At 40.3% G+C, this 16,060-nt stretch overlaps 2 protein-coding genes across 5 annotated transcripts; both read right to left on the bottom strand.

The window, feature by feature from the left end:
- Positions 1-179: 179 nt before the first annotated feature.
- LOC102082501 (4F2 cell-surface antigen heavy chain) lies at positions 180-5,303 on the bottom strand. Of its 4 annotated transcripts, XM_019345208.2 has the most exons (9): positions 4,535-5,303; positions 3,227-3,391; positions 3,046-3,128; positions 2,893-2,970; positions 2,751-2,806; positions 2,657-2,666; positions 2,471-2,536; positions 1,945-2,052; positions 180-1,635 (listed from the first exon to the last, which is right to left on the bottom strand). In XM_019345208.2, the coding sequence occupies exons 1-9, from the start codon at positions 4,872-4,874 to the stop codon at positions 1,246-1,248; spliced, it is 1,296 nt and encodes a 431-aa protein (XP_019200753.1). In that variant the 5' UTR covers positions 4,875-5,303; the 3' UTR covers positions 180-1,245. The 4 variants fall into 4 exon arrangements, with proteins under 4 accessions (XP_019200753.1, XP_019200754.1, XP_019200751.1 ...); XM_019345206.2 differs by having other exon boundaries at positions 181-1,635; positions 2,471-2,666; positions 4,535-5,299; XM_019345207.2 differs by lacking the exon at positions 2,893-2,970 and having other exon boundaries at positions 181-1,635; positions 2,471-2,666; positions 4,535-5,299.
- A 1,944-nt stretch (positions 5,304-7,247) lies between these two features.
- Positions 7,248-14,054, bottom strand: ppm1na (protein phosphatase, Mg2+/Mn2+ dependent, 1Na (putative)). Its single transcript, XM_005455760.4, has 6 exons — positions 13,298-14,054; positions 12,061-12,632; positions 10,812-10,929; positions 10,604-10,718; positions 10,446-10,509; positions 7,248-8,802 (listed from the first exon to the last, which is right to left on the bottom strand). Exons 1-6 carry the CDS (start codon positions 13,701-13,703, stop codon positions 8,770-8,772), a joined length of 1,308 nt encoding a protein of 435 aa, XP_005455817.1. The 5' UTR covers positions 13,704-14,054; the 3' UTR covers positions 7,248-8,769.
- Positions 14,055-16,060: the final 2,006 nt, after the last annotated feature.

Genomic DNA, 16,060 nt, shown 5'->3' with positions numbered 1-16,060 from the left:
GGCCTGATGTTTGAAGAATATGAAATGGAAGCCCTCATGGAGAGAGAGAGAGACTGTGTTTGTTTGTGTGTGTGTGTGTGTGTGTGTGTGTGTGTGTGTGTGTGTGTGTGTGTGTGTGTTGTCATAAAAAAAAGGTGTTGCAACAGTACAACGCACTTTTTTATTTTTATGTTAACAATATTAGAGATAATATAACATGGAGGCCTGTGAGAAAGATGTGATCTTTTAAAAAGTATAATTGCTTAATAGGTTTATTCAGATGCATCGCAAAAAGAGTTGCAGATTTGGAATTCCAGTGAATTTCACTGCAGATGCCGATGATCCTGTAAGAAAGTTTCTTGAGAAGTGAAATGCAGCACAAAAATGACTGAAATAACAAGTTTTCTGACATGATTCAGAGTGAAACGGATGACAATGAGGAACTTTTAAAACAAAAAGTGCCATATTAGCAGTAAATGACTCAGCAGTTGCACGATGGCAGCTGATTTTGTAAACACCATGTACCAATACCGGTTTGCTGTTTTTAGAAACTCTTTATTTGCAGTTGATGATTTTTTACTGTCAGACTTTAAGAGTTGGGGGAGCAGCTGGACAGTTACTGGTTCTGCAGCTTCACCTTGTGGTTACTTAGTGTAAACATCCAAAGCTGGAGAGACTGTATTACCAAGTGTTTTCTCAGGCAGTCACACTTCACCACCAATCGAGTGTGACAGAAAGGGTTATGTTGCAAGTCCCGTTCGTTCTGTTCTTTGATTGGCAGGCTTGATTAGGCTGTTCAGCATTCATTGTATCATTTTGTTAGGACATACTTAGCGTAAGTGACCGTTTCAAAAATTCAGTAAAAATGGCCAAGTACTCAAAATACAAGAGAACGCTTTGGTTACAATGAGAACACTCAGGAAACTGTCAGATTTGTTCACAGTTGTAAAAAGGATTGTTTCATTTCTGATACAAACACACTTATAATTTGTTATATAGACTCAGTGTGAATTTATCATTTTAACTCTTTAAACACTTAAAATTTTGTGATGTGAAGTCAAGATTTACTTGTTATCTCAGTTCATACAGTCATGCTATATTATAGATATATTACAGATCCCACTGGTTAAAGGGGAACCGCTCAAATGTTGCAACACAAAACAGTGACTTTATTTTCAGTGACGTCTGCGCACAGATGAGAATTTTTTTTTAAAAACAGCTGCATCATTGTGGTTTGAGATAAACTGAAATCCTACCACAGAAACGCTATGAATAGTTTTGTGCCTCCAAAAGTTTGATTACGATGGCTTCATAGGGCCGCAGTCTGAGACTGTAGAGAGATGTGGACACAAAACGATCCATCCCTGTGCTGGCTACAAACAGCCCGGCTTCAGGCAAGCTCGAGGCCCAGGCAGGATCCAGGCTTTGAGGCTGAAACCCAAAGTTGAGCAGAACAAGGAAGTGGACACAACCCCAGGAGCGCAGAAAGGCAAGAATTGGGGGAGATAAAGGAGAGGAAAGAGAGGAGTTGGAGGATGACGAGGTGTTGAAAGGGAGGAAGGTGAAACTGCCATACTGAAGAGCTTCTTCTCTGGCTTTGGAGAAGCTGAGGGAGGAGAAGAGCTGAAGAGCTGCACGGTTCATTTTGCTCTTGTCCTGTGGAAGAGGGGAGGATAGAGACAAATGTGAGAAAAATAAATACACCATGCCCCAAATACTGCAACAGCTTTGCAAGAGTTCCAACTTCATTTGTGAAAAAAGTCAAAGAACAAGTCTTATTGAGACATTTTTATAGCAAAAGCTAGCTTCATACTGAGTGTATGAGTATCTGATAGCTCATCCATCTCTCTGTGTGACATGCAGATTTTCAGTGATGTATAATACAAGCTGCAAATGTTTCAGATGGCATCATTAGCGGTTAAAAATCATACATCAGTCAATTTAAAGTCTCAAACAAGGCTTTACCTTTGTTTTCTCCATGTCTTTATCATAATGGATTGCTGGTGATCCCGGCAGAGTCATCATCAACACCAGGAGTAACTTCTTCAGTTCCTGAGATGGGTTGCCTCCAACCTGTTAAAACAATGGAGAGAGTGGCCATATAACAACCAGCTTTTCAAACTAAAGCTGAAACAATAAATATGTAATGGAACGTAGTGCATAGAGCTGCGGTTTTTAGTATCTTTGTTGCATCTTTGTAGTCTGATACTTGTAAAATGTCACATAGAAAGGTCACTGAACGATTATTAGGGTTGAGCTGATCAGAGACAGATAATACCACTAGATTGAGCAATATGCGCATCAGCTTTTCTGACATTTAATAAAACAAATAACAGGTTTGCTTATAATCGAAAACATGACTTGATACAGTCAATTAAAATAATTGTACAAGTATTTTAGGAAAATTAGCAGAAAAATCTGTAAAATAAGCACTTTGCTATCAAAATATACAAGAATCGACTAAGATTTTATTTTCATAGAGAAATCTTACTGTCCAGCTGGGCCATATGTCATCTCCTCTTGTTTGTAGGCATCTCTCTACAGCATCAGCCACTTCCTGTGCAAACAGTGGGTGATGTGAATGAGGGAGAATGGACCTCATGACCACATCCACCAGTGTTACGTTGACCTGACGGGAGCCATTTAGTGGACGCAGAACATCTGACGTCTGTTTTACCACCACAATCCTGAAATTAAACATTTCTTTTTCCAGCAATCCTTGAGCTTCCTTTATAACATGAAAAACTCTGTATTTACATGCATAACTACACCTTTCCTCCTCCGGACTGCTGAATTCCCCAAAGACACGTCTCCACTCCAGCAGAGTCTGAAAATTACGCATTTAATTGGGAAAACTGAGCTTATGGTAACACTGCTTGTAGCAAAATTCAGAACGAGTAAATATCATTTGACCTTTTCTGAATATGCTGCATCAGTGTCACAGATAACAAAACCTGCCACACCATTCTCCAACCAGAAGTGGAGTGCACGCTGTGGAAAGAATATCCATTTCATATTTTAAGAACTCCTGCGTCACTGGGTGCATGATCAGAAAGCAGGTTTTACCTGTGTGGTAGCTGAGAGGTTTCCAGTTATACCCTGAGGTGCCAACAGATCCAGTTTACACAAGTCAAGAACAATTTTGAGATCTGCAGGACCAGCACGAAGCACGGTAATCAGTAATAAAGGCCCATAAAACCAGGTCTGAATGCCATTATGCAAAAAAAAAAGAAAGTTATTTACTCACCTGCTTTGTGGCTCTCACTGAGCAGATGTTGCATCCAAGCCAGTGGAGCAAAGTTTTTATCAGCGGCAGTGAGGTTTAAAGGAAAGACCTCAACATCAAACACACCCTTCAGGATTAGAGCCCCTATACCCAAAGACTTGAGGTAGGGAAGCTGCTCGTCCATTGCTTAAGAAAACACATATCAGAAAGAGTTACTTATTTTTAATCAGAATGCCATGACGTTCAGTTTCCTCATGTGATGGGTTTGCATTCATGTTTATTTCAGCAGAGCTGTTATTTATCATTTATATTGAAGAACATGTTGCACACAGATGCTCATGTGGGATTAAAAAAAAAAGTTTTTTATTTTCAAAGCAAATGCAACAACAGTTTCTCAGTCTCTCATAATTTTGATACAATCATGTGGTAGCCCATAGTATCGATCGCACAGTCAGATAAAGTAGTTCACAGCACAGAGAAGAGCCCAAGTGCAGCTTTTGGCCTCACAGTAATAGTGAAACTGTTTAACTAAAAGCAATAATTGGTGCAAATACAGCCACATTTGCACATTTTGTGGGTACAATGACACCTGTGTGGTTTTAAAAGCTCTCTGTTTCATGCAGATCTTCCTGTTATTGCCCCTACCAACATAAATGCGGTGGACAAAATAATGGAAAAAATGGTTTCAATAAAAACTGATCACTGCGGCTTTGGTGTTGTCATGACTGCCAGGAAGTACGTAGTTAAGTGATGGTGAATGAGGTTCATCTAAGGCTGTGCACGCTGCAAATTTTGATATAGATCAGATACCATGTAATACGGGGCCAATGAATTTAACTTATAAAGGCAGCTTGTGCATCATGACTGAGATGAATCATCAATTTGTAAATTCTGAATTAATTTTGATCAGTCACTGTGATTTTTACTTTCCACAATAATTAGTCAAAGCAAAACATTTTTCAGCTTCTCATCTATTTTGAAAATGGGGAACTGGAATGTAAATGTGTCCGTCTTTAAAGCACTTTGGGTCAGTTTAAGTGTGTTTTAGGTTATACATAAAGATTCAGACATTTTTCATAGTGCATGTTTGACGGTTTTTCCCCCTCCATTTTCAAAAAACAAACAAACAAATAAATAAATAATTGACCACAATTTAGTGGGCTAAAATTTTACTGAAAGGATCGAAGCAAAGTATCGATCTTATGTGCTAGTGGATACTATCGATATTTGAATTGATCCCCCCACCTCTAAATTCCCCATTATGTCAATTTTTTTTAAGCAGAGAAATATGAAACTCAAATTTCAGCATTTTATTTCGGAGCGTCCTACCGCACATGCCCTCTGGACCCTCGGTCTGCGCCTCCGTCCACTGGTCGGCCTGCAGCTGATAGAACAGAGACTTCTGCCACCATTTCAAGGGCGTCGCAACCGGCCGGGGGCTCTTTATTATGATGGCGACAGAAGTGGCAAGTATGGTGACCCAGGCGAGCCAGAACAGCAGCACCAGGTAACAGCGCACTTTCCTCCATCCAGGCCCGTTAGCTGCCTCCAGCTCCTCTCTCGTCATGGGCCTCCACAGAGAGTCGGGCTCCGGAGTGAGCAGAGGGCATGTCTCTGAGGCCCCCGACGGCACACTGCCATAACCCACATGCCCGGCGTTCACGGGCATCTCACGCTGCTGCAGGTGGGTGACAACCCGTTCAATTAAAGGGATTATTTTCACTTTCAATGAACATTCGGACACTCAAGCTGAAGCACGCAGAAGCTGTCGCTAAAGTTTTCTCTGGACTCGCTAAGTTCGTCTCTTTCAGTAACTCGCTGTTTCCACGCGACACTGAGCACAATCACAAGGCAACTTTGTAATGAGCCGCACCTACTGTACCTGCCGGACTCAGGTGCAACAATTAATCTGACCCGCAGTCCTGTTGTCCCACTTCGTTACAGTGGAGGCACAGTGAGGGACAACGAGTGTCCATTCTCTCTTAAACAAGATTAAGCGTTTGGAGAGGGGGGGAAACAGCACAGGAAGGACTATTCAAGATTTAATTTACTGATTATTTCACATCATTCTAGTTTGTCTTTTTTCAACACTTTTATTCCCCCGTGTACTCTGTGCTCCTAATTGCTCGTGGGCATGTTTCCTCTTGTCCTTAGCTGCCCCTTAAATTAATTTCACTGGCAGTGATGGAAGGCAGAATTAACAGCTCTGAGTCAGCGCATGCAGCTCTGATGAGCTGAAACTAAAATTAGTTGAATTCTGGAAAATTTTATTCTTGCAGCACAAATTCACAACAATGGTCACTTCAAGACACCTTGCTATAGTAAGGTAAAGAGCCTGCATTATAATAGAGAGACAGCTCTTGGTGGCAGTGGTGGGGATTTTACCATTCCTCTGTTGCAACTCTGACAGGAAACTGTAGTACAAACAGAACTGATTTTCTGAGCAGATTTTCCTAGAAAGTCTGTAACTTTAAAATATACTCAGATGATTTTCTTTTATTTAAAAGATCATACGTATAAGCCGATCCTATGTGTTTATAACTTCTTTGCACTAGAGGCTGTGGCCATCCCAGCCAAGCAAACACTTCTGTAAAATGTGATATTTCTAAAAAATTCCAGTGTTGCCTGTAAAAATGACAAAATCCACTGACATTTTCATTAGTTTCTACAAAGTCTTGACATTTACGAGCTTTCCCTGACAGCCAAAATAGTAGCTGCCAATTTAGTGGTCCTCTGGTGGCTGTTTGGCTACATATTTCACCATGGTGTTTGAGCTAAGGTAGGAAATTGCAGCACCGGAAGGAAAAAACTGGTGAAAGTTGCTTAACTTCCTGTCGTGAGGCCACAATAGTCATTTTAAATCAGTTTAAATGAACTTAAATGCCACAAAACTCAGTTATTACTCACATTTTATATATGGTAGTTTCTTTGTGCCTTCCTCTCTTTCTTCTTCTTCTTCTTTACCTCTTCTTGTTTTTTTTTCTCTCTTGTTATATTTGTCCGCACAAGTGTTCCAAGCTGAGGGATGCTGCCCTGAGCTGAACATTTCCAGTGATCCGACTTGTCAGGAGTGAGGAGATGTGAAGGAGGCACAGTCCAATAAAAGCTCTGCTCTGGGAGTTAATAAAGAGGTGCTGGGCCTCATCACACCCTCGCAAAATATTCTGATGAACCCGTGAATGTCAGAAGGAGACCCCTAAAGTGCCCCATGTGTTAGTTTTAGGGGGATTTATTTGGTTTTGGATGATGAGGACAAGAGGGGTGAAAGGAGTCTAGTTTTTGGTCTTTGCTCAAATTGAAGCTGAAGGTAGAAAATTCAACCGTTTTTTTGAAAGCCCAAGTTAGGATAACACTTATATTTTAGACTCTATATGTGACAGATAAAATATTAAGTGTGAAAGTAAAATAATTGTGACTGTCTATCATTTGAAAGCTGTATACATGGAGCAAACTGAGCTAACTGTGCAACAGAGATCCACTGGCTTTAACTCCACTGCAATTTGAAATTCACATTGACGTAACACATCACACCCGCCCTCTAAAATGCTGTAAATCTTAGAAGTAATGAGGTAGATGTGCTAATTCCCAGAAACCTCTCAGCCTCTTCATCCAGTTTGGTCCTCTACCCTCCCTCGCTGTCTTTCTCCTAACCTCTCCTTCATTCTTTATCCTTTTGTGTCTCTCGCTCTGGCTTTCTTCTCTCGTGGCTTACGTTTATGTTGATGTAACAAGTTATTGCTATCTGTGTGACCTTTGCTCCATGACAGCACTGTGCAAACTGATTGTTTACCGAGAGATACTGTGCTCCATCACAAGTGTCACATCATTTGTTTTCCTCATATGCAGCTTGTATACAATATCACATGGCAGTGTAAATGAGCTGCATTACACAGACGCTTCCATGATGAGCAGATAACTATCACTGTCTGACTGTGTGGTTAAATAATATTAATTACTCCCTGGATAAGCAATAGAAAATTGATGGGCAGACTCGCTGTCATATTATAAAGTATAGTTATATACACAAGTCATGAGTCACTACTCACGTCTTAGCATTTTGCTAGTAAAATGCAAAGCTGGTGCAACAATTTATTGAGACACGCAAACATACAAATATTGATGTAAGGCAAAAACACAGTTCATTCTAACAAGCTTGATAGTCAACATTTGGTATGACCCCCTTTTACACATGAATTCTTTTAGTCAAGCATTCTTTTGATTTCTTTAAGTCGTCTTCAGAAATAGTTCTGCAGACTTGAAGGACATTCAAAGCTCTTCTTTGGACCGCGACTGCCTTTTGTTCTGTCAAGATGATCCCACACTGCTCAATAATCTTGGAGTTCATGAGGCCAGTCTATGACTGACACTCATCCACTGTGTGTTCTTCTGTCCACTGGCCATTGGCAGTGTTTTGGGGATCATTGGAAAACGTTGCCAATCATACACTTTCCAGATGGTATTGCACGGTGAAGCATAATCTGATGGTAATTTTCTGTGTTCATAATTCCATCAATTTTGAAACAATCCCCAGAGCCTCCACTGTGCTTTACTAATGGTTGACAGTCACTGTTGTATCTCTCTCCTGACACATTCTAAGGATACTGTTGTAATTTGAACCAGAAATTTCAAATTTGGATTCATCACTCTGTAAGAGCTGATTCCTTCCAGTTCTTGTGCCATTTGGCATACCTCAGCCTTTTCCTATAAATGGCTTCTTCAGGGCCGACCTTCCACTGAGACCATTTCTGATAAGTCTTTGGCGACAGTAGATGGATTAACTCAAGTACCAGATGTGTCTCTCAGATCCTGGTGGACTTTTTCTTATTTGTTAAGGATGTAAATTCCAGATACTGTTTATCTGCTGTAGATAATTTTTCTTATAGGCGTTGCCACTTTTTCTTTTGTCCTCCACAGTTGTCCAGATCCATCAAACTTTTAGAGAAACAGAGCTCTCTGTGCTAAGATATGCCAGCAACTCTTTATGAATCACATCGTTGCTGCAAAAATACTATTTTGCCTGTCAAACTGTGGTATCTTTAGTATTTTCTATAGATTCAAGTAAAGAAATGGGAAGAAATTATGTGGAGTTGCCTACTGACACAATTTTAAAATTGTTTTTTGCTAAGTTTTTGTGTGTAGCGACAACACTGTTTCCTTAGGTTAGGCGACCTTTTTTATGCTTGAATGATTCATAGGTCAGTGTTAAGTGGCTTAACAAACAGCCATGAAAGGGCTGGACCGAGAAACTGTGAAAAGCAGCCAATGTTCAAATAAAAGCTTTGAAAGATCTCCAGAAAGCCCAGAGGACTATTGCTTAAGACCACGGGGGTGCTCAAGACGTTTGCACATTAATAGGATAAAAAGATAAATAAAAACACATGCAGTGGATGTATCATTTAGTTCCTCCATATTTAATTTGATTTGACCAGAAAGCAAATATGTGTGGCTATACCCCAAAAGAACAATACCCTATACCCAAAAAAGTTACTTAAAGAATTGTGCTTAGTGTGGTCCACATCTAAGAAGTGTCTAAGCTTTCTTCATGGTGTTGATTCTTCATGGCTTTAGTTTGAGTCTTCCTCTGATCCTTCAATGTCCTGAAATGTCACAAGACAAAGACATAGTTATTTCAGACCCGGTAATGCTATAAAATAATAATTCTATAAAGTTGTTTTGTAATTATTATTATTTCCTCCTGAGACTCGGATGAAAAAAAATGTTTCGATATTTAGATTTTTTTTTTTTTGAAAATTTGATTATTCTCTTTCAAGGAAACACATTTTAAAACTGTTATTTATTTATTTTTCACCTTCTGTTCCTGGAAGTGGACAATAGGTCTTGTTTGATCACAGAATGCTATGATGCCTGAGTGAGGCCAAAAGATATTTTACTCGGAACTGTGGAAGTGGGGTCGTGCTCAGAGCTGTCAGGTGATGAGGTGGAGGAGAACCAGACATCAGTGCAAGAAGGTTAAAAATTACAATGGAGGACATACCAGCTTTTGGGGCGCCTGAGAAGGGGTAACATGACAACACTTCTTCTTCATTATGGATAAGAAGTGTTGCACAAGCTAGACCTCTGAAGTTGTGGGATTTGAATCACTGTGTCTCCAAAGGGATCGTCATGTAAAGGGAATCATCTTTCCATATCAGCCTTGTTACATTCTGTTCTCACTTCAGTCTCCTCAGCTCATGTATTACTTTGATGGACTCCCTAATCTTGAAAAAAATGTCTCAACTTATTGAATTGGTTTAAACTAGGAAACAGGAAATTTGGATCATAGGTTATGTATGAAGTCATGTGGTGACCACAGATATACTGAAGAAGTTTTAATGCCACCTTCAGAACTGACCATCTCTCTCTTGTTTGTGTGCTCTTTTTTTTTTTTTTTTTTTTTTGTAATATAATCCCGGGTTGCCTGTTTTCTGTTTGATGTAATCAGAGGAGCTCCTGTTTGGTGGTTGTGGACAGCATTATTCTGTTTACTTGTTTCATCCTAAAAATAAAATTTCAACCCAATTTCTGTATGGTTGAAATCGAATTGATCCTCAAAAGCTCTTATTTCCTCCTCTGAGATTTTAACCTTCCTGCTCTGATGTCTGGCTTTTCTCCACCTAATCCCCTGACAGAAATAACTCTGACTCCCCTTTCACAGTTCTGAGTTCATTTAATTCTCTGCTTCCTGAAGTAATGACTTAGGTCAGATGCTGAAGACACTGAGTCAAAGTTTTGTTTTGCAAGAGGTAAAATTAGTGTGCATTTCTGAAATCCTGCTAAATGTTTCAAAAGAATATGGAAAATATGGAAACTGCAATTTCCATCATTTTAAAAAGAAAATCTGTGTGCTCTGTTAGCTCAACCCCCACAATGTTGTATAGAATACAAAGCTCGGGATTTCCCCTTGACAGTACAAGTAAACCTGCAAGTCTTCATACTTTAGAAACTTAAACTAGAAGGTTGATCAGTCACATCAATAGCTAGTTGCAAACATATGTGTTTAATTTTAAAATCCATATCCCAAAAGTTCATTCTGTTCATGTGGATGTGTCGTTTTCAGTGGGAGAAATCCACAACTTGTGGTTTGGTTAACGTGAAGAGAAATCCTGCCCTCAGATTGTCCTGCTCTCCAGAGTCTGTTATCCCTACATTAAGGATTTCCAACTGTAATGTGACAGAAGATAAATATCCATAGATCTACCAGCTTTTGTGACATTTCTATTGCGTGTCTTCTATGCCTTACCATAGGCTCCTGAGTCCTTAGAGCCATGATGTGTTTCTGGTACGCTGAGATGATACAGTCTCGCCTGCAAAGGTAGAAGCACTGATAGTAGGTATTTGATTCTCCAAAATTAATTCCACTTCAAACAGATCAGTGTTTGTGGCGATTCGTTTGCTCACTTGCTGGTGATTCCTCCTCCTGGGGGCAGTCCCGGCATCTCTTCTGCTGCTAGGAATTTGATCACATATAGAAGGTCAGGGTCCTCATCTCTGGACCTCATCACCTGGATAATTTCTGTGGAGGTCAATGAGTAAAACAACCTGATTATAAAAATGGAAATTAAGAGCGATCTATTTTAGCATGCAGCAGGAAAATTATCAGCAGTACCTTCCACTTTCATATCAATTTGTTGCTCAAGCTCTGCCTCTTGTTGCAGTGCCTCCTGTGACACCTGGGGGGCGCCGGGGAAGCAGACAATGATGATGCTGATGTTATCCAAGCTGCCCTGCAGAGGGAGACAGAGCACTTTGATGCAGATGGAAATAAGAGTAGAAAGTTACATGTACTTAAGTGCTATCTGAGGTTCTTGTATTTTTTCCATGTGGTGGGGAAAAAAAACTGGTTTCTTGGCTTTTTAAACACAACATTTGACTGCTGTAGTTACCAGGCTATTTGTTTTCTCTATAATTATTAGAAAAAAATGTAGCTCAGCATTATATGCTGACTAAAATGACCTAGAGGGTTATGAAAAGGTTTCAGTTAGTACATCAGTTATATGTTGTTGTATACATGACTTTAAAGAGGCTTCCACCATCTCTAAAAATGAACCTGTTGAACTGATTAAAAGCGTTTTATTCTGTGATGTCACTTTGTAAACTACATATTATAGCTTGTAACTTTGGAAAAATGCATCCTGGAAAGTCATTGCAGTGTTATAACCATCATCCTGTTGCCTATGAAGTGTGTACTGGAACATACAGTTATTCAGCAGGTACAGTAAGGCTTTTTTAGGTGAAATAAATAGCACCCCATCGTAGCCAGGATAAAGTGTCTGAGCCAGCGTCAGCAGCCTCACATTCAGGCCTAATCCCGACCATGTGCGGCTTTTCTTCCTCCAATCTTGTCACCAGGATGCCTTAATACAGCTATTTATAGAGCATGCAAAGGGCTTGACAATGCCTAGATGGATAGTAACTAAAAAGCATTAAGAAGTCCAGCAGGAGTAATCTACTTATGTAACAAGTTGTTAGCATAAAACCTCCTCACAGAGACTCTCCCCACCACCACCCCCCTCTTGACGTAAAGCTTGCCATTCACAAATCCACCTGTGGTAACTCTGAGTCTTACTGAAAGGTCCAGTGTGCTGAGTTTGAAGTAAACAGAAGGTCTGCTGAGATAAGACCTCGCGATAATACACATGTATGTACACATGTGTTTGGGAATTAAGCAGTTCAGTTTAAATTATATATATATATATATACACACACACACATACATATATATATATATATATATATATATATATATATATATATATATATTCTTTTAGAACATTGCAAGTCTGAGGGCTTCTGTTCAGCTTGTCACTATCAAAGTGCTTCATTATTACTGTGGATCTTGTGGCCTGATTTCTCACCTTATAGAGGCAGAGGTCAATGACTTGGGTACAAATCTCTCTCAGGTCATCGCACACCTGCAGACGGTTGCGTACAAAAGCACACAGTTCTTCATTTCCAATGGCATCCCACACACCGTCGCAAGCTAGAATTAAGAACTCGTCTTCAGGCGTCCTCTCCAGCTCGTAGACCTCTGGCTCCGGAGACACGAGTTGCTCCGTCTGCGACCTCCAGTCCACCTCCTTGAAGTCAAAGTCTCCCAGTGCCCTGGAAACAGCCAGCGAGCCGTTGATTCTCTGCAGGGTCACCGAGCCTCCGGCGTTCTGGATCCGCTCCTTTTCTCTGGGGTTGAACGGCTTGTGATCTTCGGTGTAGAAGACCACCTGGCCGTCATGGCAGAGCAGAGTGCGGGAGTCTCCGCAGTTGATAAAGTAAATGTGGCGCGGAGAAATCAGCACACTTGCTGCAGTGGAGCCACTTCTGTCCCAGTTGTCCTGACGAGCCAGTTTGTGCATATGACGATCAATGTCTAGGAAGCCTTCGCGTATCCCTTCCTTTACTTGCTCAGGATCCTCGTTTGTTTTAATCCCACCTGTTGGAAAAGAGGGAGAATCAAAGATAGATGTTTGATTTGTGCCATTTTACATTTAACCTTTAACGACACAGAACAAGTTTAGAGTATGAAAGTGCACTGGAGAGACAAACATTACTGAGCAGTACTGTAGCTGTGAGCAAACGTGAAAAACTCAATGTAGTTTTGTTTTTTTTCCTGTGGAACTGCTGGATTGAAATTACATGTTTAAATTCAGTCCCTGCGATGTTTCAAGTGTTTCTAAAAGCATCTAGAATTTTTGATTTGAAAAAAAGATGCATACTGTAGTGTTGTGTTCTTTTCTTTTTTTAATCACTTTAAGTAATGCACAGTGTGCTGTAACCCTTAAGTCTGAATCTTTTATAGTCTTTATTAATCAGCTCTTAATGAGCTATTTTGTGTCCCTAAAGTAATTTAATTGACCTGTTTATTAAAGGATTTGTTTTGGGACTGAAAATACACACCTTCTCTTAAAGCATTTAACTTGCCAGACTGCTTCTCCTTTGCATGATATTGCTTATTTTATTCTTTAAGAGGCTTTGGTCCTAAGCAAACTACAGCGAGTGCATTTCAAGTCTGAATGTTAATTATTAAAGCCACAAAAGACTATATATAAATTTCTAACAATCTTAAATTTTGATTCAGAGTCAGTGGTTAACACGTACCTGCAGCCAGGATGTGATCCAGCAGGTGTCTGGCACAATACTGCGCCACTGTGGTGCCTGCGTGTCCATCAAAAACAGCAAAGTAACCCCACTCTCGCAACTCTGCTCTCAGCTGGGGCATACAGGCGTGGGCATCCTCCATCTGAGCCCTCCACCCCTGCATGCTTGCCACAGCATAGTTCAACCCCACATGAGATCCCCCCTCAGACACATACTTTTCCAAAATGGGATGCTCCAGGTACGGGCTGGGTAGTGCATCATCTTCATCCAAGTTGTCCTCCTCCCCAGGCCCTGTCTCCCGGGATCCTCCTTTGAAGAAGAAGGTGACCATCTTCTCTGTCTCTTTCACCAGCTGTCGGAGGAAGGAGGGAACCTCCACGTTGCTCGCCCGCCGGGCCGTCCTCATCACTCCACGGAGTCTGTGCTCAAGCTTCCTGCTCGACTTGGCGGCACCTCGTCTCCTCCGGGTGCCCCTCCTCCGCCCCTGTGTTTTTCTCAACAGGTCCAGTGCAACAGTTAGGTTATAACCCTCTTCCACCCAAAGCAGGGGAAGCAGGTAAACTAAAAGATTTTTTCAGTGAAATCCAGTTAAATGAAACACTGCATTCGTTTTCTATTTAAAAACACCAGGGACATTTTTTTAAAAAAATCCTGCGGCTTTCTTGTAGAGAATCCTTCCTCGTCAAGACCTGGTTGGTTTTTTTTGTCTTCCTCTCTCTCTTCTTTTCTTCCTCACTTTATCGACCTGGCACTTCTATTGGCTCATCTATTTCCATGGATTTATCTCCTCAGTTTGGCCCCACCCACTCCCTGTCCTTCTTTCTCTACCTCTGACTGTGTAGTACCGGCTCTGTAGGTAATGCTGGATTATCACATGGCCAGCAAGCAAGCACAAGAGTCCTGTGTCTGCACACATGCATGGATTATAATTAGGACATTTTGCAAAACACTGACAGATCCCATGATCAGTCTTGCACGTCTGTGGGAGATCAGAGTGACTCATCAATTATTTATTTGTTTAGGTGTCATCGCAATAACCTGCGAGGTTGCCAGTGTTGTCCATAAGTCACTCTATAAATGTTCTTAATTTGCTTGAAATTTGATTATTGAAAAAAAAAACTAATCTTATTCATCTCTATATGTCATAATCTAGCTAGTACATTTTATTTGATGATCTAATCATGTAAATGAAACACAAGTTGATTTCAAGTGATAAAAATATACATTACTTAACAACACTAAGCCTCATCATAAAGACCAGAGAGCTCTCCTGTTAAACAAGGGAAATCACTGAGAGCTCAAAAAAAGCCATGTAGAGGACTCTGAGATGAGCGCTGTGTTAATAAATAGATTTACTTGCTCTCTGTTTAGGGTCAAATAAAACTTAAGTAGAACTTATTTTGGCATGCAGTGTTTCTTTTAAAATGTCAGGAGGCAAATTGGTGGATTTAAATTTTTACCAAAGGTCACAACTACAACAAAACAACATCACAGGCAAAAAATATTGTATATATTATTGTTCAAAGGTCTTGAGCCACCCTTCCTTATATTTTGCTTCCAAGGACCCAGACTTTGTTGACATGAAGTGGTCTTGAGGAGTAGTTCTCCAGGCTTGAAGGTCATTTCTTTGGACATTGGCTGGATTTCACAGTTTTTCACTCCTGCCCTTATACCTGGCCATTTTCAGAGGAATATGTTTGTTTGTCAACCCACTTAACTGGGCTATGAGTCATTCAAGTGTAAACAAGGTATCTTACCAGGGATGAACCAGTGTTGGGTCTATACATAACAGACAACTTAGAACCAAATCTATTAAATCTATTAAATTAAATCTATTTAAAAAAGAAGAAGAACGGTTTGACAGGCGATTTACTGTGTCAACAAGGTGATTCCCAAATAGATCCATAATAGCTAAAAACTTAACATGTCTCATCATGGTGTGCAGTGTGGCCTTAAAATTGAAAAAAACTGAAGAAGTTAAGGACAAAATAAGAAGTAGCAGACCTAAAAAAAATCATCTACAGAGATTAAACAGTATCTGAAAGTCATATCCCTAAGAAATGGGCATAAACCCAGCAAATCTGACAGATAAATCTGGCCCTTAGTGACAGGGCGGCTGTCAAGAAGTTATTCTTAAGTAACAGAAATGGAAAAAAGGCTGAAGTATGCCACTTGACACAAGAAGTGTTTTGGAGTGATGAATATGAAATTTTTATTTCAAAAGTAAAATAAAATGTTAGTTATCAACATTTTTGTTTCAGTCATCTGTAAAGCATGGTGCAGGGTCTGTCATGGTTTGGGGCTGCTGTTCAGCCAGTGGTGTTGGGGAAAAGTATCATCATATTTTTAATTCAACATGCATTCCTCTCTGGAAAGTGTCAGCTGGTCAGCGGCGTAATCTTTCAGGATAGAAATGATCCCAAACATATTACCCATGCAGCTAAAGCAAACCAGCATAGAAAAGCACACAGTAGAACATTAGCAGACATGCACTGGCTTTCACCAGTTCCCAAGCTTGAGCTTGCCAGAGAACGGAACAGCTGGCTAAAGAAGAGCTTTGAATGTCCTGTGAGAAGCCTGGAAAATTATTTCTTGAGACTACTTAAAGAAATAGCAAGACGGCTTGCCTAAGAGAGTTCAAGCTGTTTGAGGAATAAAGGTGATCATAACAAATATCGACTTTCACGCTCATTAGATTGATACACTCAGTTTATGCCTCATAGACTTTATTTCCATGTATTTGTGCACATGCTTTAATAAGTC

Source organism: Oreochromis niloticus, linkage group LG14 (genome assembly GCF_001858045.2).
Source record: "Oreochromis niloticus isolate F11D_XX linkage group LG14, O_niloticus_UMD_NMBU, whole genome shotgun sequence".
In the NCBI taxonomy this organism is placed as follows: Eukaryota; Metazoa; Chordata; class Actinopteri; order Cichliformes; family Cichlidae; genus Oreochromis; species Oreochromis niloticus.
Note: the sequence above shows the minus strand (reverse complement) of the source record. Positions and strands in the feature narration are given on the sequence as shown.